The sequence below is a fragment of the Hyla sarda genome, chromosome 2, assembly GCF_029499605.1.
Source record: "Hyla sarda isolate aHylSar1 chromosome 2, aHylSar1.hap1, whole genome shotgun sequence".
Lineage (NCBI taxonomy): Eukaryota > Metazoa > Chordata > Amphibia > Anura > Hylidae > Hyla > Hyla sarda.
In genome coordinates this window covers 491,872,179-491,897,741 of record NC_079190.1, presented here as the reverse complement: position 1 = coordinate 491,897,741, position 25,563 = coordinate 491,872,179, and the positions used below count along the sequence as shown (strand labels likewise).

General features: G+C 44.0%; 1 protein-coding gene and 1 non-coding gene across 6 annotated transcripts in view; one reads left to right on the top strand and one right to left on the bottom strand.

The window, feature by feature from the left end:
* Nucleotides 1–3,545: 3,545 nt before the first annotated feature.
* KCNJ15 (potassium inwardly rectifying channel subfamily J member 15) overlaps nt 3,546–25,563 on the bottom strand; it is a 97,630-nt gene continuing 75,612 nt past the window's right edge. For 3 of the 5 annotated variants that reach the window (XM_056559658.1, XM_056559659.1, XM_056559660.1), the window contains exon 2: nt 3,546–5,181. In XM_056559658.1, coding sequence (XP_056415633.1) covers nt 4,035–5,162 — 1,128 coding nt within the window. In that variant the 5' untranslated portion in view covers nt 5,163–5,181 and the 3' untranslated portion in view covers nt 3,546–4,034. Of the gene's footprint in view, nt 5,182–10,597; nt 10,666–13,209; nt 13,315–25,563 lie in introns of those variants that run through there. The other 2 variants (XM_056559661.1, XM_056559662.1) reach the window with 2 other exon arrangements.
* LOC130359888 (U2 spliceosomal RNA) lies at nt 9,120–9,304 on the top strand. Its single transcript, XR_008890493.1, has one exon. It is a non-coding gene; the product is annotated as a U2 spliceosomal RNA (small nuclear RNA).

Below are 25,563 nucleotides of genomic sequence, written 5' to 3'. Positions count from 1 at the left end.
AGGCCCTGTCAGGTTGAGTCCCTCAGTGACCTGGGGACTCCCCTGCAAGGTCTCCCCCTGTTGGTTTTATAGAGGTGTGTGTCACTTTAAACAGGATCCCTATGTATAGGTAGTATAGAGGACCTGTGTTAGGCTGTCACATGTTGTGTTATGTTGTCACATGTTCTCCCAGAGAGCACCACCTTAACCTATGACCCGCAGCTTGACCAATGGGCTTTAGTCCAGCCCCCACTATATAAAGGGACGGCCATTACAATTCTCTCTCTTCCATCTAAGTCTTTGCTGAGACAGCAACCACCAGAGATCTCAGTGCAAGTTATCAACATCTGGAAGACCCCAAAAGCTACAGTCTCTCCAGTAAGTCTCAAGTCCATGTCTGCTGTCACTACAAATAGTCAAGTCCTGCACATAGTCAAGTCAAGTCTAATTACAAGTCAAGTTAACTACAAGTATTTTGGTCCAGCAAGCTGCGAGGTCCTATGGGTCCTGGCCACCTCTCTGGGAATTCTGGCCTTAGCTGTGAAGATAATTACATCTGTCCTATACTCAGTAAAGACTCCGTTTGACCATAACTGGTCGTGGACTCTCATTTCACTTCTAGCAATTGGGATAGCGGAGAATTCGGGCGTGTGGTGTTCCGGAACCCCGAAAACCACACTGGCGTCACAAACACTAGGAGTTCATACCATCCAGCCCCCGGGGTTAATACCATCTGATCCCTCCACTCACACCGCTACACCCGTGGTCCCACCATTTCACCCGGTGGTCCACCACATAAGCCAAAGTCACAGCTTTATGAGTAAAGTCAGTCCCTGTCATCAAGTCAACGTGGTCTGCATTCAATTGTCCAGTCCTACAACAAGTCCCAGCAAGCCCTTAAAAGGGTACTCCGGTGAAAACCTTTTTTCTTTTAAATCAACTGGTGGCAGAAAGTTAAACATATTTGTAATTTACTTCTATTAAAAAATCTTAATCCTTCCTGTACTTATTAGCTGCTGAATACTACAGAGGAAATTCTATTCTTTTTGGAATGCTCTCTGATGACATCACAAGCACAGTGCTCTCTGCTGATGTTATAATAATAATAATAACGCTTGATTTATTGTTGAGCCACCATCCTGCCCCTAGCATACATCTGCTATGCATGGTTGCTAAAATGGACAGAGATGTCAGCAGAGAGCACTGTGCTCGTGATGTCCTCAGTGTTCCAAAAATAAAGGAATTTCCTCTGTAGCATTCAGCAGCTAATAAGTACTGGAAGGATTAAGATTTTTTAATAGAAGTAATTTACAAATATGTTTAACTTTCTGCCACCAGTTGTTTTAAAAGAAAAAAGGTTTTCACCGGAGTACCCCTTTAAGGTATCTGCGTCACTGGTCACCTCCATGGGCCCTGGCTGAACTGTATAGACTTTACCATCTGTCTACCCTCAGTAACGCTACCGTTATCCATAACTTGGCGTCAGGGTCTTTATTGCCCCCTGTGCCTAGCCCAGGATCCAGCGGTATATCTTCAGGTGGCATGTTCGGTTTAGACTAAACCACGCCCTGGCGTCACAAATACAAGGGGTTAATGCCATCTGCCCCTAGGGTAACAACATCTACCCTCATCACACCCCGCTACCACATGTGCACAGACAACCGCTTTCCCATAGACTTACATAGAACACAATGTTAAAAAAGCAGACACGATTTTGCGGGCACGTTTTTTACAAATAAAAAAACGTCTGAAAAAAAACCCGAAAAACATAAAACACTGTGTGAACATAGCCGTATACTCGGGGAAGGCTTGGCGGTAATATATTTTCAATGTATCCTATTTACATAAACAAACAATACAATGTATAATAAAATAATTTATTGCACAAAAAATAGCTCAACATTTTTCAGGTTTTATCTCGATGATCCTTTCCGTGAGGATTTAGAATTTCAACTTACTATTATTATTTTTATTATTTTTTGCTTGTTTGTTTTTAGCATCTGTGCATTTTTTATTTTTTTGTATAAACATAATTTTTTCTGTGTTCTTCAGTGATTTGTCATATATTTGTTCTTCTTGTATATACAAATTGTTCCCCAGTTTTAAAATATATCTCTATTTTTTTCTTTCTTATATACATTTCATTCCTAATATTTAATATGACACAACATCAAAGAAGCATTTCTTTAAAGGGGTACTCCGCCGGAAAACATTTTCTTTTAAATCAACTGGTGTCAGAAAGTTAAACAGATGTGCAAATGACTTCAATTAAAGAATCCCAATCCTTCTAGTACTTATCAGCTGCTGTATACTACACAGGAAGTTCTTTTCTTTTTTAATTTCCTTTCTGCCTGGCCACAGTGCTCTCTGCTGACACCTCGGTCCATGTCAGGAACTGTCCAGAGCAGGAACAAATTCCCATAACAAACCTCTTTTGCTCTGGACAGTTCCTGATGTGAACAGAGGTGTCAGCAGAGAGCACTGTGGTCAGGCAGAAAGGAAATTCAAAAAGAAAAGAACTTCCTGTGTATTATACAGCAGCTTATAAGAACTGGAAGGATTGGGATTTTTAATAGAAGTAATTTGCACATCTGTTTAACTTTCTGGCAACAGTTGATTTAAAAGATAATGTTTTCCAGTGGAGTACCCCTTTAACTTTTCTAAGCCTGGTACCTCCTATTGAAATACACCTCATCGAAGTAGTACCAAGGCTATGTTCATACACTGTGCTGCATACATTAAAAACATAGCATGATGGTAGGGCAAGTACCCCTTAGAGATAAGGTAAGTACTCACTGAGGTACATGTACCACATATAGTGTAGAGCTCCCCAACCCAATCCTCAGGCTCCACCAATTCCTGGTCTATTCCAATGGAGTAACAGTAAAAACCTGGAATATTGGGGGCCTTCGGCATTGGGTTGGAGACCACTGAGAGTCTCAGTGATACATGAGAACTTTAGACCTACAGATCCATCAAACCTTTATAAAAAAATAAAATTAAAAAATAAAATACTTTTGAAAAGGAATAGTGTGTAGTATTTTTGTTAAAAACTGTAGTTTTGACAACAAAGTCAAGTGTACAAACCCTAGGCCTTGGATGGTGGCACACAGAGTTCCTAAGACGTTGTAGGTACTCTACGTGCCATATCCTGCCTTCATATAGCACCATAAACTTTTTCTAGACGAGCATTCTTTCATAATATGGCATGTAATCTACATGCCTCTGAATAAAAAGTGGCTCATGGGCCCATAGATTTCTATGAGTACTGCAATATGGACCCATACAGCAAGGATCTGTAGTTCGGAAATGTACATAAGGCCTAATGGTCTTTAAAGGGGTACTCCGAAGGATAGGGGATAAGATGCGATCTCCCTGCTGCACCCAGCGTTCGTTTAGAGCATCGGGCGTGGCGCTGGAACGGCAGAGGCTCGTGACGTCAAGGCTGTGCCCTGCTCGTGAGGTCACTGCCACGCCCCCTTAATGCAAGTCTATGGGAGGGGGCGTGACGGCCGTCATACCCCCTCCCATAGACTTGCATTGAGGGGGCATGATTGTTTTGTCACGCCCATGCATCGCCAGTCATCCGGCACGGAGCGAAGTACGCTCCATGCATTGGATGTCTGCGGTGCCGCAGTTGAGATCCTATTCTTTGGATAGGGGATAAGATGTCAAGGGGCAGAGTACTCCTTTAAGTGTGCAAATGGAATCTGTGCACAGACCCCAAATCGTTGATGGTGGCATGAAGAATCTTTATAGTTCTGTATTATAGAGTCATAGGCACTCCATGTCTTGTATCATGCACAGTATGCTAATTCTGAGAAAGAAAAAAAAACTTCTATAATATGACATGTTATGGTACATGCCGCAGTTTATCCCATATAGAATCCATGAGAAAACATAACTCTATATACCATTGCATTTCTATAGGTTCAAAGTTCTTCAGATCCTTCTTATAGCCACGTGCAAAAGGCTCAATTAAAAATTCAAAAAGAATTAAAAATAATCCCCCAATGGGTCACCAGTCTGGACGTCCAATCCATGACATAGATATGTCAAACATCGCTTTGTACGGACATCACCGAAAAATGGTGTCTCTCCTTCTGTTCTTGCAGCCTTAACTCCTCCTCCAACCTCTGCTTCTCGAAATTTGTTAAGTATATTTTTGGGATCTCCACGCTCTTTCTGATTTGATCAAAGTTACTGAAATCAGCCACGTATTTCCCTTGAGGAGACAAAGAAACAACGGGAACAAACTCGTAACCCCAGTAGATCTCATCTGGAAGATAAGATGTTCGACTCTGACAGACCGTGCTGGTCGACTCCACCGTGGCGTTGAGAAGAACAACAAGTTCAAATTCTTTTGACTTTATGTTTTCGGGTGTGAGATCTCTTAGTGGACTATTTTCATCGAGAACGTGGTAGAAAGTTAATGGCAAGATTAAAAAGGGACTTTCAGAAGAAGAGTCCACATGGAAACTCATGTTGGCCTGCTTGAGCAGGATCTTCTCCCCTTCCTTGGTTTCGTATGCATGAAGAAGCTTCCCGTAGAGTTGACATTGTATTAAAAGACTCTTCCTCATGTTTGCCACCTGGACCACCAAGCACATATTTCCATTATGTTTTGTAATGACGGCTTTATTGCTAAATTTTATAGTCTCTGCACGTTTTTTAGGTCTGGCAATTTTGGCAAGGAAAGTACCCGTGATGAAAATTTCAATCAGAGTTGTAAGAACTAACTGTACCACCAGTAAAATGATAGCCATCGGGCATTCCTCGGTAATGAAGCGGAACCCGTAGCCGATTGTGGTCTGTGACTCTAGAGAGAACAGAAAGGCACCAGTGAAGGAGTCAACGTTCATTACACAAGGAGTGTGGTTGGAAGTTGGGTCTCTACGTACATCTCCATGGACGAAGGCTATGACGAAATAAATGAGTCCAAAGAAACACCATGTCAGGAAAAAAGTTGCGGCAAACAAAGTGAGTTTATACCGCCACTTCATGTCAATCACAGTGGTCCATAAGTCTTGGAGGTACAGAAAAAACACTCCATCAACTTTATCAATCTTTACATTGCTGTGGCCATTTTTGGAAATCACCCTCGGTCTGTCCGACTTTATATCAGTTTGAATGACGCCACCTACCAGCGGGTAGCTGGACATATCTGAGGGGTTGATGTCCATGGTCAGTTCTGGATCAGTCCTTAAAAAGAAAATAGATAACATTATAATATGCAATACATTAATGAGGCCATGGCTACATGGTGACATCAGGCGGCCAATGAGTCACAATAAAATAAAGATGGCACCAGACATCAGTGTTTTCCTATGGAAAAAAAACGTTGTGGTGGCCACATGGGCACTTTCTTTTTACATGGAAAGTCTGGTGTGAATATAGTTTAATTCTGACTCATGGGTGACTTGGTGCCACCAACATATGACCTAACCAACAAAATTCTTGCTATAATTTGTAACTGGATTTACACAATTTTCAGATTTTTTGCCAAATTCAACAATTACATAAGCTATGGGCAAGTAGACCACGATCTTTGGTTATCTGAACTGTAATACTGATCAAAACATTTGCTAAATGTTCCAGGATTCCAAAGGAACTTATACATAGGGCATAGGTAATGGAAGAGGTCTAATGGGCCATTGGTGTCATACGCGAGACATCTGCCTATTTATGACTGTCATAATACACGCAAACAGAGACTTGCCAAATAGTAAAGTAATATGCACAAATGTCAAACATCAATGCAGAGAATTCCCAGTATTATAGAATCATCCGCCAACTGTTCCTTATAGTGTTGTTCTATGACTACTCCTTGAACATAAATGTTGATTCAATGGGGAAGAGGAGATAAGTAGTTTTCATACACCCATTCATTGTATTGCTTATCTGATGAGAAATGAAAGACCAAACAGTCTTTGTCCTTCCCACTGGATACATTATGGATGCTGATGGATTATAAAATGGGCGTCCATCCTCCATTACTGCCCCCACTCCTAGAGGCAGGGTGGCCCCTCCCATGCAGCGTTGCTACCCAGGATCCAGAGCACATGCCATCGATCCTATTACAGAGCAAGGAGCCATCGGCCCCCTGCCCAGTCACTCTTCCTTGTAATCCACGGACATCTTTAGGTCTGCAGCCTACAAGGGATTCAAAGCTCCAGAGGATGATGTGATCTTATTACTTTGTTACCAGATCAAAATGGAAGGGATCTAATTTTCCAAAAACAGCTCAATGTCTGATCTGTAGTGTAGATCAGGCCCATTCAAATGAATGTGGCAATACCAGTCTGTCATTAAGGTCTAATGGTCTTTAAAGGGGTACTCCAAAGGATAGGGGATAAGATGTCTGATTGCAGGGGTCCTGCCGCACCCAGCGTTCGTTTAGAGTGTCAGGCGCAGCGCTGGAGCGCCGGAGGCTCCTGACATCACAGCCGTGCCCTGCTCGTGAGGTCACTGCCACGCCCCCTCAATGCAAGTCTATGGGAGGGGGCGTGACAGCCGTTGGATGTCTGGGGTGCCGCAGCCGAGATCCTATTCTTTGGATAGGGGATAAGTTGTCTAGGGGCGGAGTACCCCTTTAAGTGTACAAATGGAATCTGTGCACAGACCCCAAATCATTGATGGTGGCATGAAGAATCTTTATAGTTCTGCATTATAGAGTCATAGGCACTCCATGAGAATTTATTGCAAGTTTAAATGGGCAAGTTTGATGGGTTAGGGTCTGCATTTTCAGACCCCGACTGATCTTCTTTCTTTGCTCGGTGTCATATGACCGGGATGGAATTATAATGTAAGTCTGTGGGGCCGTCCTGGTCTCATAGCTACAAAGCAGGGAGAGAAGCACTCGGCCATAGGCTTCTCTCTCTCTCTCTCTCTCTCTCTCTCTCTCTCTCTCTGCTCATTCTTTTGATCTTCGAACATGTAAAAAGTTTTTGTTGTTTTTTATTGACATTTACACTTGCTACTCTTATTAATACAGTCATAAAGCTATTTTTAAGGGTTAAGGATCCTTTGACACAGGCAGACAGCTGGCCGATACGAGCAATGGTCGACTAAATTGATTGCAGGTTGTTGACGGGAACGATCGCGGGATTGTCCATGTGGGCCTTCCCTTCCATCATGGTTGGCTTCACATCTGCCTACATGGGAGGATGTGCTACCAACAAACAATGATTTATGGGCCTGCATGATCTGTGTGGTCAGCATGTTCCTTGGCTGACCACTATGTTCCTTGTAGTCAATCATTGCCCATTTAGGCCATAATCGCCAAATAAAAATGGCCCTTTAGGATAACGCTCTTCTTTCGCTCTATAGTCAAAACCAGGGCCGGCTCTGCTTATAGGCAAAATAGGCAGCCGCCTAGGGCGCACTCTTGATGGGGGCACCGCTCTTCCCACAGCAATAAAGTTAGCCAGCATCTGAAGCACCCGGCCATCCAGCAAAACCCTGCCATGCCCCCCCCCCCCAGTAGTATGGGAATTACATAAGGAGGGGGTTTGTTACAGTGTGTCACCCCAGTAGTATGGTGATAACATGAGGAGGAGGTTTGTTACAGTGTGTCAGCCCAGTAGTAAGGTGGGGCATGTCAAAGGGCGGAGCCAATGGACGAGATCATGGGCCATCAAAATGAGCTTTCACCTAGGGTGGCAAACATCCTTGCCCCCGGCCTGCATATACACATGACTGTCCAAGGAAACTTGTCACTAAGGCTACATTCCCACTATGGTTTAGCAATATGCGCAGCATCCCATTCATTGGAATGAGCCAAATGGGGTCAGATAGTGACTCCGGTCAGTTCATTTTTGAACGGTATCAGTTTTTACTGCGGGACTAAAAAGCGTGGTCTGCCATTGAATGGGATGCTGCGCTGGTCCGGAGCGCGAGGTCATTTTTTCCTAAATCGTGGTGTGAATGTACCCTGGGAATAATGGAAAAGCTCCAAGTCTTTCTAGAACAGTGATCTTAAACTGTGGCCCTCCAACGGCTGTCCAGGCATGCTGGGAGTTGAAGTTGAAGTTTTGCAACATCTGGAGGGCCACAGTTTGAGACCAGTGTTCTAGATGGACCTTTTCTACTTATACCATACATGTTGAACGAGAAGAAGCAAAAGCTACATATAAAGAAAGGAGCTAGATTTTTCTTACACTTTTGTGCACAAGGTGGCGACAGGCGTACGGATTCTTTCCTCACTGGTATGTATCATAGTCTGTCACTTCTACTGTTTTCTCACCTTATCTACAATCTCTATCAGGTATAGTAAAGACTGTAAAATGTCGCTAAGCCAGTATCTATATCCCTGAGTGTATGGTTATAGACGTCTATAATTTTACTTACGTTCTTTTATAAACCAGTTAATCTTTGGTTTTCTTCAGGGTCAATAGACACGCAGGTATTTATGATCATGTCAGCAAAACTGTACATTGAAGATCGTATCACCTGGGCCAATAACTTACAAGGGCCACATAGCAGAGCTGTAGCATCTTTACCTTGTCAGAACTTTCTACAGTATTTGACTTGGTATTTGCTGTGTCAGAGAGTTTAAACACAAAAAGGTGGAATTTATACATATTTCTGTAAATAAATAAAAAATATATATATTTATATTTTTATTTGTTTATTTATACATATTTGACTTGGTATTTGCTGTGTCAGAGAGTTTAAACAGGAAAAGTGGAATTTTTATATATTTATGTAAAAAGAAAAAAAAAATATTATATATATATATATATATATATATATATATATATATGTGTGTGTGTGTGTGTGTGTGTGTGTGTGTGTGTGTGTGTGTGTGTGTGTGTGTGTGTGTGTGTAAAAGGGGCAGGTATTCTCCTTAGGGAGAAGCACCGCTTCCGGTGTAGAACGGAGATTCAAAAAGGCCATTAGCACTCCGTGGGCTTTCTGGGTAAGGAATTTGCAAAGCAGCTCATCACACCACTTTCTCAGGTAGCCCTAAGATCAGCTCTGGCTCCAGTTACGAAGGCTCAGAAATTGATTGGGATTTATGCCAAGCCAAAATTCTCCCCAGAAGGGAAGAAGACCCATCTGCAGACAGCTGTTTCAGGGTGCTTGCCCCTCGTCAGTACAGAGCAGGGTGTTCTGGCTTGGCTGAGGGGACAGGCCTCTCTGCTTCTCGGCCTTTTGGCTAAGATCAAGTGTAGTATCTGTTCTTATCAGTTCATGCCGGTGGCACAAAATGCCGGTATTGGACTGGTGGGGATGGGTGCTGCATGGAAGGAATAGGTGTACCAGGGTGTTCCGGGGCTGGTGACTGAACACCAGCTCAATGGCTGCCCCAATGAGACCTTCTCCCTCTGGGTCTCGCCATGAGGCTGGGAGGCTCTAGAGCAAAGGTACTTTTGTGCCTCGGGAGTGGTGACCCCAAGGTGCCGAAACTCACTGGGAGGACAGGCTCACTGAGTGGAAGCACTGGCACCATATCTCTACACCTTGTGGCACCCACCTCTTGATCCTCGGCCTTCTGACTAGGATCAGAGAAACTTTTATAGATCCGTCCGGATGTCCGGGCAGTATATCTGCACACATTCACTTATTTACTTCCTTTTTGTCACTGTGTCACTTTTTGCGTGTTGTGTGTTCACAGGATTGTTAGGATGCGGTAGCCCTTCTGGGTGTCCCTCCTAGGGGTCTAGGGGAGGTGTGTGTGGCCATTAGGTTCCGCACCTCCCTGCAAAATCCCCGGGTACTGCTGCATGGGCAGGGTACTGACTGTTTAAGGCTCTGCAGGCAGATACCTTGGCTAATGCCAAGGGGGATGCCGGGAGCATTTGTGGTCCCTTAGTAGCTTCGGCGAAAAGGGACATCGAACCTGGAACCTCGCAGGTACCTTTTGGTCCGGAGGTGAAGGGTAAGGTTTGTTGGGGGGCCTCTCTCCTGTTGGAGAAGGGCTTGCGATAGACCGCATCCTTTGTGCACTATTTTTAGTGTAACATGTTTTGCACTTTTTCTTGCACTTTGGGTGATTCAAGAGCACGTTCCTCAGCTGTCTGCAGATGGGTCTTCTTCCCTCCTGGGGAGAATTCTGGCTTGACATAAAACCCAATCAGTTTCTAAGACTTCGTAACTGGAGCTAGAGCTGACCTTAGGGCATGGTACCTGAGAAGCTGGTGTGATGAGCTGCTTTGCATATTCCTAATATATATGTGTGTGTGTGTGTATATATATATTTTTTTTTTTTTTTTTTCCCCTCTAAATTTGTGTCTAAAATTGTTGTAATTAGAGAGTTTAAACACAAAGGGGGGAATTTATATACATATAATATATATATATATATATATATATATATATATATATTTCCTTCAAGTAGAGGATTTTCTCATGTAGTTATGTCAGAATGAAGTTGTTTTTCAGCAGTGGTCATGAATATATCAAGTGCGGCTTTTGGTAAAAAGTTGCAAGAAAAAACAAAAGTCACAAAGCCCTCAATTTGCCTCAAATCTGCACCAGCCCAGACCTGGCGTCCGAAACTGCCATTAGTAAAAAGTTGCACAAATTGTCGCAACAGGTTAAACATTTCACAGGAAAATTCACAGAAAACATACACTGCAACCACACAATTTAAAGATGTAGAAAAGTCATTCACCTATACCACCATTGATAAAATCCTCCCAAAGTCCATATTCGCGGTCATTCTGGGTTGGTAGGAGGTGGTCTTCTATTGTGTGTTTACTGGGAAAGACTGACTACATCTATAGGATAACCACCTTCCATAGTGACATTTCCAGTTATTAAGGGAAAACTCCAGCCAAAACAAACTTATGATTGGGGGAAGGGGTGGGGTCTGTCCGACCTCTGGGACCCCCCCACAATCTCTGGAGCAGGACCCGACACTCAGTGAGGAGTGCCTGCCAGAGATCGTGGGAATCCCTAGCGATCAGCTATTTATTCCCTATCCTGTGGATAGGGGATAAGTTAATTCTGGCTGGAGTTCTCCTTTAACTTGACCTAATGCCGTTGGGGGAGATTTATCAAAACCTGTGCAGAGGAAAAGTTGCACAGTTGCCCATAGCGACCAATCAGATCGCTTCTTTCATTTTTGCAAAGGCCCTTCCAAAATGAAAGAAGTGATCTGATTGGTTGCTATGGGCAACTGGTCAACTTTTTCTCTATACAGGTTTTGATAAATCTTCCCCTATATGTGGAAAAGAAAGGGTTCAGGGTAGGTTCCATGTAATTGTGTAACAGGTAAAAGACCACAGTTTGGAGGCCTCATGGGATGGATGGAGGCCCACAGTTTAGAGGCCTCATGGGAAGGATGGAGGTCCACAGTTTGGAGGCCTCATGGGATGGATGGAGGTCCACAGTTTAGAGGCCTCATGGGATGGATGGAGGTCCACAGTTTAGAGGCCTCATGGAAGGGATGAAGGTCCACAGTTTGGAGGCCTCATGGGATGGATGGAGGTCCACAGTTTGGAGGCCTCATGGGATGGATGGAGGTCCACAGTTTAGAGGCCTCATGGGATGGATGGAGGTCCACAGTTTGGAGGCCTCATGGAAGGGATGGAGGTCCACAGTTTGGAGGCCTCATGGAAGGGATAGAGGTCCACAGTTTGGAGGCCTCATGTTTATTTGGCAACTTCTGGAGGTTCACAATTTGGAGACCTCTGTGTTCTACCATATGAGTGCTCAGATGCAATCTCTACCCTGTAGAATCTCTATTGAACCATTTAAAGCAGCTGTATTACACCATTTGTATAGACAGCTGTAGTATCTTTGGCCATAAATATATTTGAAGAGCCCGTGTTTCCAGCAGATGTCTAGCGCAATCTGCCAGGACCCAACAGCAACCCCGAGTTCATCCGTCTGATACTTCCCAAAGCACACAGTGTATTAGTCAGAGATTACCAGAACGTCGGTACCATCTGTGTTACTAAAAGTAATAACCATCAACATACAATAAAGCTGTAAAAAGAACTAGCATAACATATGTAAAGCCGGGTGGTGACTAGTCACAGTTGACTTAAAGGGGTTGTCCCCATTATTGTTACATAAACGAGGTCTAACACACTCAAGTATACACTATAAGGTCAAAACAACAAACTTCGTGGGCCGTGGAAGCCATTTCACCCAATAAATTTTGGCCCAAAAGTGCCCTAGATTCCTAGATTAACTGAGTTCTGCCCCCAAGGGGCCTCCTACCTCAATTCAATTCAATAGACGATAGGCAAAACAACTGGAGGATTGCACTCAAATTATAAAGGAGAACTCAAGCCAAAACTAAATTATCCCCTATCCACATGAAAAAGACCACGGATGTCAGTGAGGAACGTGTGTCATCTACTGGTAGACAGCACGGGACTTCATTCATTTCTAGGGCAGTGCTGGAGATGCCCAAGTGCTGCACTCGGGTCTTTTCAGCATTCTTATAGAAATGAATGGAGCACGTGCTGTCTACAGCACGTGCTCCTCACTGAGATCTGGGAACCATTCTGGAGATCCCCGGGGGTCCCAGCGGTCTGACCCTCCCTGCAATCAGCTACTTATCCCCAATCCTAGTTTTGGCTGGAGTTCTCCTTTTACTTGTTACTCATAGAAGTGGATGGAGAGAGCCATGGACATGTGTGGCCATCTTTCCAATCTTTCTCAGCCTAGATGAAACAACTGGCAGAATGTCATGTGACCCTTTTGGGTTCTCAAGATATGGACATTTGTGGCTTTCATAGTCCACGTATCAACATGGTTTGTCACAAGACAAACTGGTGGCCAAATTGTGACCTCTATTTCTGCCATATAAGCAAGGATGTGCATATCACAGAGAAAGACAATAGAGTTGCTACAGGTCCATTAGAGAGAAGAGGTCCACACTTAGTTGGTCCTGTTCCATCTGCTAGTGGAGTGGAGAACCAATGTAGAACTCTCCTCTCCAGAGGAAATGCCTTGTTGGTAAGGGTGTGGGGAACTGGCCCAGAGGCCATGCTAAGGACTTTCCAAACAGAATGGAATTTAAACTAGGGCTACGTATAGAAAAGAAATATGAAACTAGATATTTTGTTATGATGTTTGAAGCAAACACAACACAGAATACATAAATTGTGATACCTGATACACCCCAGTGAAACAATAGAACCTCGATTGCGACTGATTGGAAATTGAAAAACGAGTAAAAGAGAATATAATAGAATAAAACATCAGTGAAATGTGAAATGCTGGAACTCTGGTTTCTCTACATGACATACAGATTAAGAGAATCATTACCATGCTTTTGTTTTTACCCTTCAAAACGACCTTCATCTTCTGGGCACCACATATTGTTATGTAGCTTCAGTGGCATTGCAATAGGGGTCGCAACAGTCGCAATTGAGACTGGGCCCCAAAGCTACTGAATCCACATACTGGATCACCAGTTCCTCTGTTCAGCTGTTTCAGTGTCCTTAAGATTTTGAATCTGTGATTCTCCAGATGGTGCAAAACTACAACTTCCATTATGTGCTGCTGTCAGGGTGGATTGTGAGTTGTAGTTCTGCACCACCTGTAGTGCCACAGATTGAGGAACAATTTTTTAGGGAGCATGGTGACACAATTCACTAGGGACATGGTAGCACAGATCATAATGGGAGGAGAGACACTACTGGGGACCCCGCAATCTCGGCTGCAGCACCCCAGACATCCTGTGCACAGAGCGAACTTCTGGTGATGTGGGGCGGAGGCTTGTAACATCACGGCCATGTCCCCTCAATGCAAGTCTACGCCCCCTCCCATAGACTTGCATTGAGAAGACGTGGCTGTGACGTCACGAGTCTCCAGCGCTGCACACAAATGCCGGGTGCCGAAGGGAGATCACGGGGTCCCCAGTGTTGGGACCCACGCAATCAAACATCTTATCCCCTATCCTTTGGATAGGGGATAAGATGTCTAGGAGTGGAGTACCCCTTTAAGTCACAGTAGCAACGTTCATAATGGGACACTGGCACAAATCCTTAGGGGTGCAGTTTATTTGGGGGCAGTGAAAAAGATCATTAGGTGACAGTGGCACGGTTCATTAAGAGCAGTAACAGAGATAAGGAGGTTATGCAGGCACAGTTCAAAAGGGTTCAGTGGCACAGTGGCATCATTAAATTACTTAATGACACAATGGCACAAAAGAAAGGAGTTAAGTGCAGTGGCGCACTTACCTGCTTTATCCCAACCATATCAAGAGCTGCCTCTTTTGTCCTCTACCCCACCATTTTTTTCTCTACAGAGATGATGTGCCTGAATACCCAACAATTAATCACTTGCTTCTGGGTCTCATACCATCTAGGGTGGCCCCAAGCTGATCGTTTGCACAAGGGCCCATGAGCCTTTAGCTACTCCCCTGTTAAGCTTTATTGTCTGCACTATCTTTCTGTCTAATTTTGACCAACGTTTTTCCGTTTGTGACTTACCCTATTTGTTTTGTTTCATTTCTATTCTTGTTGTTTAGGCGACTCTATTTCTGTTCTTTGTTGTCTTTTTATCCCCAACTTTGTTTTCCTATCTTTGCTTCTATTTCCTGTTTCTTGCTGTGCTGAAAACTACAAATCCCAGCATGGCACATGCCTTGCTGGTTTGGGGCGGCTCCTTTTTTTGTTCTGCCCTTTACCCACCCTACTTTCCCAGGTCGGCCCCCTTATACACAGCACACTAATATAATCAGCCCTTGTTGGGATATACTGGCATACACACAAAAAAGGGACTACAACTCCCAGCATGTGTCATTCAGGAGTCTTCAGTCTGTGGTATAACACCAGCATGCTGCCTCTGTAGTCTCCTGGGGGTTGTAGTTCACCACACCTCTACAGGGCATACACCAGTGTTTCCCAACCAGGGTGCCTCCAGGTGTTGCAAAACTACTACTACCAGCATGCCCGGACAGCTAAAAGCTGTCTGGGCATGCTGGGAGTTGTAGTTTTGATACAGCTGAAGACACCCTGGTTGGGAAACAATGCACTTTGTTTGTAATATACTGAATAGACTAGGCCAGTGTTTCCCAATCAGTGTGCCTCCAGCTGTTGCAAAACTACAACTCCCAGCATGCTCAAAGGCTTCAGGGAATGCTGGGAGTTGTAGTTTTACAACAGCTGGAGGCACACTGGTTTGGAAACACTGGTGTAACATGATGTGTATGCTGAATTGGCTAGGACAGTGTTTCCCAACCAGTGTGCCTCCAGCTGTTGCAAAAGTACAACTCCCAGCATGCCCAAAGTCTGTCCAGGCATGCTGGGAGTTGTAGTTTTGATACAGCTGGAGGCAGACTGGTTTGTAAACACTAGCATACACACACATAACAGGGACTACAACTCCCAGCATGTGTCATTCAGGAGTCCCCCCCCCCCCCCCCCTTCACATATAGAAATCATTCCCAGTCTGAGATTTATTCCCCTGCAGTCTATACATCCTCAGCCCGTGCACCTTGTTATCCCTTCACATACATCTTCTCTGTCTTCTTTCAGTGCAGACCTGTGTCCTCAGAAGACAGAGCAGGGGGAGGGGAGATGAGGAGCTGTGTAGGAGCTTGTTGCTCTCATGCACACCTGTGACCACCTGGAGGGGGAGATGAGGGGGGCGTGACCTCTCTCTGTCATGCACACCTGTGACCACCTGGAGGGGGAGATGAGGGGGCGTGGCCTCTCTCTATCATGCACACCTGTGACCACCTGGAGGGGGAGATGAGGGGGCGTGGCCTCTCTCTATCATGCACACCTGTGACCACCTGGAGGGGGAGATGAGGGGGCGTGGCCTCTCTCTATCATGCACACCTGTGACCACCTGGAGGGGGAGATGAGGGGGGCGTGACCTCTCTCTGTCATGCACACCTGTGACCACCTGGAGGGGGAGATGAGGGGGCGTGGCCTCTCTATCATGCACACCTGTGACCACCTGGAGGGGGAGATGAGGGGGGCGTGGCCTCTCTCTGTCATGCACACCTGTGACCACCTGGAGGGGGAGATGAGGGGGCGTGGTCTATCTCTGTCATGCAGTTTTGAAAGAACAGAGAAAAAAAAAAACCATGACATCTTGTCCACAGCCTAATCCTAACATGTGGACAACAGTAAGAGATCCAACACAGAACTACAGAACTTCCTGGCCCAAAAACAGGCAAGAAAAAAAGACACATGCTACACAAACGTATAATACATGTCAATTGCAAAAAACATGACCATTAAAAGAAGATGCAATATAGCAAAAAATCTTAACCACCGGAGTACCCCTTTAACTCGTCCATAGTATAATAGTGTCCAAAGGGCAATTGAGTGAGAAGAATAATTGTATCAAAGGGATCCTACTTGACCCAAATGATGAACAATTTCTGTCCATGTGCTCCATAAGACCAACATACATTGTAGACAGGAAGCCATCTGCTAGGGATCCTATATATGGGCCTATAGATAGGAAAAAAAATTCCCACCCTGTGGACCTAAAACGTCGATGTAGTGAAAATGTATAGCTGAACAGAGCTCATCAGTACTGCTCCAGGAGCTGAACTCAAACTGCAGTACAATCAGCTGGTCATGGGAGTTGACCATTGGTTGTTGACCATTGATTGAGTTGACCATTGATGGACTATTAAGTAGCAGCTCTATATAATATGAAGTCTTCAAAATATTACCTTCTAGTGTCACCTGTTTAGTTGTTTCCTACTTGTATCTGTTTCTATAGAAGACAATCATCTGGCCACTACAGCTTCTAAAGGGATTGGCATACAGTTTTTCCAGACTGTGTCTATATCAGGGGTACCCTAACCCAGCCCCCAAAGGCCCACCAATATTCTAGGGTTTCTCAGCTACTCTATTGGAATAGAATCCTGGACTATTGGTGGGCCTTGTGGACTGGGTTGGGGACTAGTGCCCTGCATCGGCATTGGGATCCTGCGTGTCCCGCGGGAGCCAATAAAAACTTGCATTCGCGGTAATGAGGTTGTTGCGGGCGGTCACATAACATACAGCAGGTCCTGCAAAATCCTGCCCAGTCCTGTAAACCTCTGAAATGCCACAGGGTCCTGATGAAATGGCACAAGGGGTTGATGACAAGGCACAAGGGGGTGATGACATGGCACAGCGGGGTGATGACATGGCACAAGGGGGTGATGACATGGCACTGTGATGACGTTGCACAAAGGGGAAATGTCATGGCACGGGGGTTTATGAATTCTAATTTAATTGACAAAATGTTTTCGGTAGTGGAAGGAATTGAACACACATGTTGCGGGAACGGGAACGAGTGGAACACACCCTGCGGAAGCGGGCAATAATGGTCAGAAATCCATTGGGAGTGGGCTTAAATAAACAAACCCACACTTGGGGAACTCTGGTCTATATGTTTGTCTAACTTGGTAGAGCTGACAGTCAAGAATCTCTGGGAGGACTATTGGTTGCCCCTTTGGTTGGCTCTTGCCTTGACAGCTCATTGTCATTGTCTCCATCAGATGAAATTTTCAAAGGCTTGAAGATCAATGTGGTTTATACCCTATAAGCCGAGCAGGGATCGGAGATATCGATTTGCTTTGTCGGAATTCCAATAGAATATAATTGGATGTTCCTTTCATCCTTGTGATCTCTCTATGAGTCATTGACTGCACGGTACGAAATAAAAGTTAATGAACACTTGTCTTTCGATGACCTGAGTCTGCCGAGACGTGCAGCTTTGCGAATCATGTGACGCTTACCTCCATTACATTTGTAACCGTTTCCTTACCATCTTGAGGGTTTGTAAGGAACACGGTGATGTTGTCTTTCGTACGTTATATAGTGCAAGCTGTCTTATTTACATTGTGCAACTTCTTGAGTAAATGTTCTTGCAAATCAAAAGCAAATAATAACAGCCCGTATGTTGACTTGTCTGTTTCTTGGCATACATGTCTTGGTGCAAAAACTGCCTTGATTTTCCGATGCGTTGGAATTTTCAGGTTTTATGCAGACGGATATGAACATTGAAAAACCTATTTACCGTATTTTCATGGTTCCCTATAAACCCCCCTACTAGTGCACCATTTTACTATTTAAGGGAGTGTTTCCCAGCCAGTGTACCTCCAGCAGTTGCAAATCTACAACTCCCAGTATGCCGGACAGCCTTTGGCTGTCCGGGCATGCTGGAAGTTGTAGTTCTGCAACAGCTGAAGTCACACTGGTTGGGAAACACTGATTTATTGTGAGCCCATTGCATGGAGTCCACCATGTCAGAAACACTACTTCCTAGATGATCAGTTGCTCAGTACTACAATTCCCAGAATATATTACATAGTTACATAGTTACATAGTTAGTATGGTTGAAAAAAGACATACGTCCATCAAGTCCAACCAGGGGATTGAAGGGAAGGATGTAAGGGGATAAGGGAAAGGGATGTAGTTTTATAATTCTGCATAAGCATTAATGTTATTTTGTTCCAGGAATGTATCTAACCCTGCTTTAAAGCTGTTAATTGTTCCTGCTGTGACCAGTTCCTGAGGTAGACCGTTCCATAAATTCACAGTCCTCACGGTAAAGAAGCTTTCCCTCCGCTCATCATGGTCCCACCCCGCCTACTACTTTTCCACAGCACTCCTTCTAGCTCCCCACCCAGAGCTCCAGAACATTACTCTATAAGGCAGAACACTCTACAAACCCCACTGCATTCATTCCCCGTCTGCTCCTCTGCCTGTGGCATTGTTCAGCACAAGGAAACATACTGTACACCTCATTCTTCCCTAAATATCCCATTAAAGAGATATATGTTTCCCATTGGAAAAACAATCAGTAGATTTGGTTTCCAGTACCACCTCTATGCTGATGACACCCAACTTTATACCTCTTCCTCCAACATCACCCCTGCACTCCTACAGAATACCAGTGTCTGTCTCTCTGCTGTCTCAGACATCATGTCCTCTTTATATCTGAAACTAAATCTTTCTAAAACAGAACTTCTTGTCTTTTCTCCATCAACTGATACTGTACCTAACCCTGACATTTCCATCTCGGTGTGTGGTACTACCATAACTCCCGGGCAGCAGGCTCGCTGTCATGGAGTTATACTTGACTCTGATCTGTCTTTCACTCCCCATATTCAGTCTCTTTCACGTTCTTGTCACCTGCATCTCAAAAACATTTCAAGAATCTGCCCATTTCTCACTACTGAAACTGCTAAAACTCTCATTATTGCTTTGATTCACTCCCGCCTCGACTACTGTAACTCTTTACTAATAGGCCTTCCTTTCTCCAAATTCTCTCCTCTCCAGTCCATCCTTAATGCCAGACTCATCTTCCTCTCCAGCCGCTACACCGACGCCTCCTCCCTGTGCCAGTCACTACACTGGTTACCAATTCAGTCCAGAATACAGTACAAAATCCTCAGTCTCACACACAAAGCTCTCCACAATGCTGCACCTCCCGACATCTCCTCTCTCATCTCTGTCTACCATCCTACACGTTCTCTCCGATCTGCTAATGACCTCACACTAACATCTTCTATAATCCGAACTTCTCACTCCCGTCTCCAAGACTTCACTCGTGCTGCACCGGTTCACTGGAATGCTATCCCTCAATTCCTCAGACTCAACAACAACATCCATAGTTTCAAACGTGGCCTAAAAACACATCTCTTCAGACAGGCCTACAACAGTCTCTAATTGGCCTCAACATATCCTCAACATATCCCCACCATGTCCCCAACATGTCCCCAACATATCCCCAACATATCCTCAACATATCCTCAACATATCCCCAATATATCCTCAACATATCCCCAACATGTCCCCAACATATCCCCAACATATCCCCACACCTCTTGTTTGAATAGTTATTGTGTAATTTTATGTCTGATACTTGTCTTTGTTTGTACCCCATAATTGTAAGCGCTGCAGAATCTGTAGGCGCTATATAAATAAATAAATAAATAAATAAATAAATGTGTATATGACAGGAAGATGGTGATGCAGGCCTTAGGGTCGGGTCAGAGGTGATGACATCACTGAGGGGTGGGGATTGAGCTCAAAAGAAAAAAAATACAGCCACACCTCCTGCTGTCTTGGGAGAGAGGGAGGAGTCGAGAGGATGCTGAGATAACACCACACTGACAATAATAGGACTACACAACTTCCTGGCAGGAGAGAGGGAGGAGCCAGGGAGCAGGAGACAACCATCACAGTGACAATGAAGGCAATACACAATTTCCTGTCAGGAGAGTGGGAGGAGCCTGGGAGCTGTTAAGACGACACCACAGTGCCAATGATAGGACTACATAATTTCCTGGCAGGAGAGAGGGAGGAGCCGAAAAGCTGAGACAGCACCACAATGACAATGAAAGGACTTCAAAACTTCTTTTCAGGGATTTTGCAAGCTTAAACATGCTGAAGCCAATACAATTTGTGATAACACTATATTAGTAAGTTATACATTTTGGGGTGATTGTTTTATTTCAATTTTCTGATATCGGAATACCCCTTTAACATTCAATATCCAAGGATTTACAGTATTTCTCATAGGCCACCAACCTCCTGTATAAGGTTTTTTTTGTGTGAGCTTGTATTTGTCATAGGGGCACCTCCTGCTCCGAACAGGTCCTCAGAGGTCGTATATACTTGACCATATCCCAACCAATAGTAGAGTGTTAGCAAATAAGAAGTGGTACCAAAGAAAAGGTCAAATCGGGCTCCCATTATGGTGCCGAATTTAAGTGGGACCATAGCAAAGATCAAATCAGGCTCCCATTATGGTGTAAGGTTTAAGTGGTACTATAGCAAAGATCACATTGGGCTCCCAATATGGTGCTGAATTTATACACAAAAAGGCACAGTCTTTGTTCCCCTTCAAGACCCTTACCATAAAGGTCCTTTTATATGGGCCGACACGAGTACTATAAGTGCTGATCTTGATGATTGACACTAATTTAATGGGCCTTCACCTAGCTCAGTTAATAGCAAGCTGGGCCGCACTGGGTCATTCATTATTGTCATCCACACTGCCAGCAGGACACTTGGGGGGAGATTTATCAAAACCTGTGTAGAGGAAGAGTGGTGCAGTTGCCCATAGCAACCAGATCGCTTCTTTCATTTTTAAAGAAACCTGTGGAAAATGAAAGAAGCGATCTGATTGGTTGCCATGGGCAACTGCACCACTCTTCCTCTTTGATAAATCTCCCCCTTGGTCTTCAAGTTTTTGATAAGAAAACCTTTTAAGAAAGGAGGATTGTATGAAACTCCTTGAAGATAAGAAAGCTATTATACAGTTAAGTTTAGCTTTATAAACCCAAAGTCTGTTTCCCACATATAGTAATGTTAATCACACTTTTTCCCAAGTCCCACCCAAAATTCCAATGAATGGTTCACCGATGGGCCAAATTCATTCTTAGAGTAAGATGTAAAAAAAATATATATACATAGAATTTCTTTCTGATTTTTTGGAGATGGTTAAAAGACGTTTACCATATGGCGGTATGGATCAGTGCTGGTATACATCAGTCTAAATTAAAGGATATGTATTTCATTAACGGCTCTAAGAAAACTTTGGAAAACTATTCAAAAGGAACCGAGCGCAGACAAAATAGGAAATAAAGAACTACAAAAATAGCTTTGAAGTCCAAGTATATGAGTAAAAACCTAAATCGACACCAAGGCTCATAACTCAATATTTTACCATATGTTATGAGTTTTCTTAAAGGGTTGTACGGAAAACATTTTTAATTTTTTTTTTTTTTTTTTTTTTTTTTTTACTGTGGCCAAGTTGGGGTAAAAAAAATAAAAAAAATAAAAGTAAAAAAATTAATTTATATCCTGTACTCACCTGCCTCTGATCCCACTCTGCGCCCCATCACATTGCTGAGCACTTCTTGGTCTTCTCTCCACACAAGTTGCCTGTTCAGCCAATCAGTAGTCACAGCAGTGACCAGTCTCAACTCATGATTGGCTAAGCTGGCACTTTCTTGAGTCGAGGACAGCAGCAGGAAGTGCTGTTGGAATGGCAGCGGCAGGGTGTCAGTGGTAAATTAGTTTTTGTTTTTTTTACTTTTATCTACACCAGCCTGACCATAGTATTAAACAATGTTTTAAAAAAGTTTTCCGAAGAACCCCTTTAAAAAGAGATTGTACAGCTTTAGAAAATATAGCAGCTTTCATATTGAAACAGCACCACCCTTGTCTGCAGGTTGTGTCTGGTATTGCAGCTTGGCTCTATCGAGGTGAATGGTGCTGAGCTGCAGATGTGCCACAGTTTTTTTTATTTTTTTAAAGGAATCCTTGTTTTTCTAATCCAGTACAATACATTTATTGTACAATAAAGCAGTGGACTCCAACGTATGACTCTTCAATAAAGAATACAACACCTAGAATTCTCTGATGGGCTGCAAGAGTTTTGTGACAACCAACTCAAGAGTCACAGGTTGGACATCACTGGAGTACAGGATTAATACACACTGAAAAAATTAAGTGGCTTGTCGAGCATTAATACAGTCCAAACAATTTTGGGATGGGGTGTGAGATCCAGGGCAGATGGAATTATCCTAGGGGCAGATGGCATTAACTCCCAGTATTCGTGACGCCAGGGCGTGGTTTATCCTCAATACCACCCGAAGGAATACCGCTGGATCCTGGGCTAGGCACTGGGGCAATAATTACTCCAATGCCAAGTTATGGACAACGGAAGCAGTAGATTTGGATAATTTAGTGCAGACCACATTGACTTGACAATTGATGACTGTGACTGACTTAACTGGAGACAGACTAATCTGTGACTTTAGCTTACTTGTAGACTTGTAGCTCATGGCTACAAACTTGACAATAGATGACAGTGACTGACATAACTTGACTGGAGACAGACTAAGCTGTGACTTTAGCTTACTTGTAGACTTATGGCTGCAGACTTGACTTGAGGCTCCTATGACTCCAGACTCTTAGGCTTGACTGCACCTCAGCAAAGACTCAGAAACTAAGAGAGAGAAGAGACTCCTCCCAGGGCATTTATGGGGGAGACTCTGGTGAGGTCATATTGGTCACCGATAAGTCACCTGGTCACCGATACCTCCTGGGTAACAATCACATGACAACTGGTGATCACATGTTAACCTTTCTTAAAGATACAACATTCTTATATACATAACATAGGGGATAATATGCAATTACAGTAGAACAGATGCAGGGGGAGCCCAGGGGACACTGCAGGGAGGCTGCCTGACAGGGCAGCAAGGGTACGGGGTATCAACTCCCGTACTGGGCCACCACACTATCATTGTGGGGGAACTATACTGCCAACCTAATGTGGGGGAACTATAACCTAAAGTGAGGGACTATACTGCCAGCCTAATGTGGGGGAACTATGCTGCCAACCTAATGTGGGTGAACTATACTGCCAAACTAATGTGGGAGAACTATACTGCCAACCTAATATGGGGAAAACTATACTGCCAACCTAATATGGGGGAAACTATACTGCCAACCTAATGTGGGAGAACTACAACCTAATGTGGGGGAACTATACTGCCAACCTAATGTGGGGGAACTATACTGCATACCTAATGTGGGGGAACTACAACCTAATGTGGGGGGAACTATACTGCCAGCCTAATGTGGGGGAACTACAACCTAATATTAGGGAACTATACTGCCAATCTAATGATGGGGAATTACAACCTAATGTGGGGGAACTATACTGCCAACCTAATGTGGGGGAACTACAACCTAATGTGGGGGAACTATACTGCCAACCTAATGTGGGGGAACTATAATGCCAACCTAATGTAGGGGAACTATACTGCAAACCTAATGTGGGGGAACTACAACCTAATGTGGGGGAACTATACTGCCAACCTAATGTGGGGGAACTATACTGCCTACCTAATATGAGAGAAATACAACCTAATGTGGGGGAACTATACTGCCAACCTAATGTGGGAGAACTATGCTGCCAACCTAATGTGGGGGAACTATACAAAAATATAAAATTGTACTATTCTGATCCTTATAACTCTTTTTTTTCTGTATATGGGGATGTATGAGGGTCATTTCTTGCGCTGTAATTTGTAGTTATCGGTAGCATTTTTGTTTTGATGGGACTTTTCAATTGCTTTTTAGATATTTTTTATGGTATTTGAAGTGACCAAAAAATTTCAAAACTGTTAGTGCACAATTACGACTTTTGGGGCACCACTTTTGATTTTGCCCAGGGCCACGCTAAGCCTAAAACCGGCCCTAAGGACAGGTCCTCCCGGCAGAGAAGCAATGCTTGTATTTGCTTTCCACCTTAGCCAGGGATGAAGATCTGAAGCACAGAACTCCTCTCTATTAATTCAGAATTTCCTAATGTCCAATGAACTGTTGGGGCCATAGTGTTTTATTGATCATGGTTTCTACAATCAAATAAGGGAACTTTATACATGTAATTTCGGATTTTCAGATATCACTAGGAAAAGGCTCCAGTGGTCTCTCTCCGATCAGTGGCCGTCAAAGTTGGCCTATAGTTTGCTGATCACTGGTCTACTCCATGGCAATGATCTAAGCAAGACATATAAAGAGGTCAACTTAGCATAACACCGGATGTGTGGGTTGACATTCCTGTTTTGAGCTGTTATTGCAACGAACAAGAGGAACATTATGTACTGGTTTATGTTTTATTACGTGTCATGAAAAATTAGGTAAAAATGGGCGTAGTTATCTGTGGTGGCAAACCAAGAGACTGAAATTATACCTGGGTGTAGGTTCCAAATGCTCAAGTTTATTTTATGACTATTTGATTTGAGTGGCACATTGTTTTTCTAGTATTTTACTATTAAGTTTGGAAAACGCCCACCATGGGACCAGAGCTGCTGGCACTTCCAGGTATCAGTCATTTCAGGAATGTGTCTTGTAGAAGGCTGTCTGCAACATTGAACACATTTTTGGAATATTTATATTAAAATTTCCCAGCCTGTAGACCAAAACAAAATTTGTGGCAGAATATCCTGGGAGGAAGTAACCTGGTCCAGTAGATTCCAAATGGGAAATTGGGATGAGTGACTTCCAAAATATGAAGAACTTGCCAATGTTTGAGGAGGGAGAGGAAGTTCAAAGTGGTATACACAGACCAGATCTTATATTACAAGGCCCCCAGACCAGACACAATATGGACCTCTCCCTGTCTTAGAATTTTTCTTCAATCAGGTAGGTAGGTTAGCTTACTATTCTTGGAGTCCCTTGTTAAAGGAGTACTTCACCTCTAGACATCTTATCCCCTTTACAAAGGATAGTGGATAAGATCTCTGATCGTTGGGTCCCCAGCGGCTGTGGCACCCCAGACATCCAGTGCAGGGAGAGAACTTCGCTCTGTGCCGGATGACAGGCGATGTGGGGCAGGGGCTCATGACGTCACGGTCACACCCTGCTCTTGACGTCACAGCCATGCCCCCTCAATGCAAGTCTATGGGAGGGGTGTGACGGCCATCACGCAACCTCCCATAGGCTTGCATTGAGGGGACGTTGCCCATGACGTCACGAGCCTCTGGCGCTGCACCTGACGCTCTAAACTAATACCTGTTGCAGCAGGGAGATCGCAGATGTCCCCAGCAGCAGGCCCCCCATGATCAGACATCTTATCCCCTATCCCCTTTAAGGGAATCTTCTGGACATTCAAGGAAAGGGTCTTGTTTCCTCA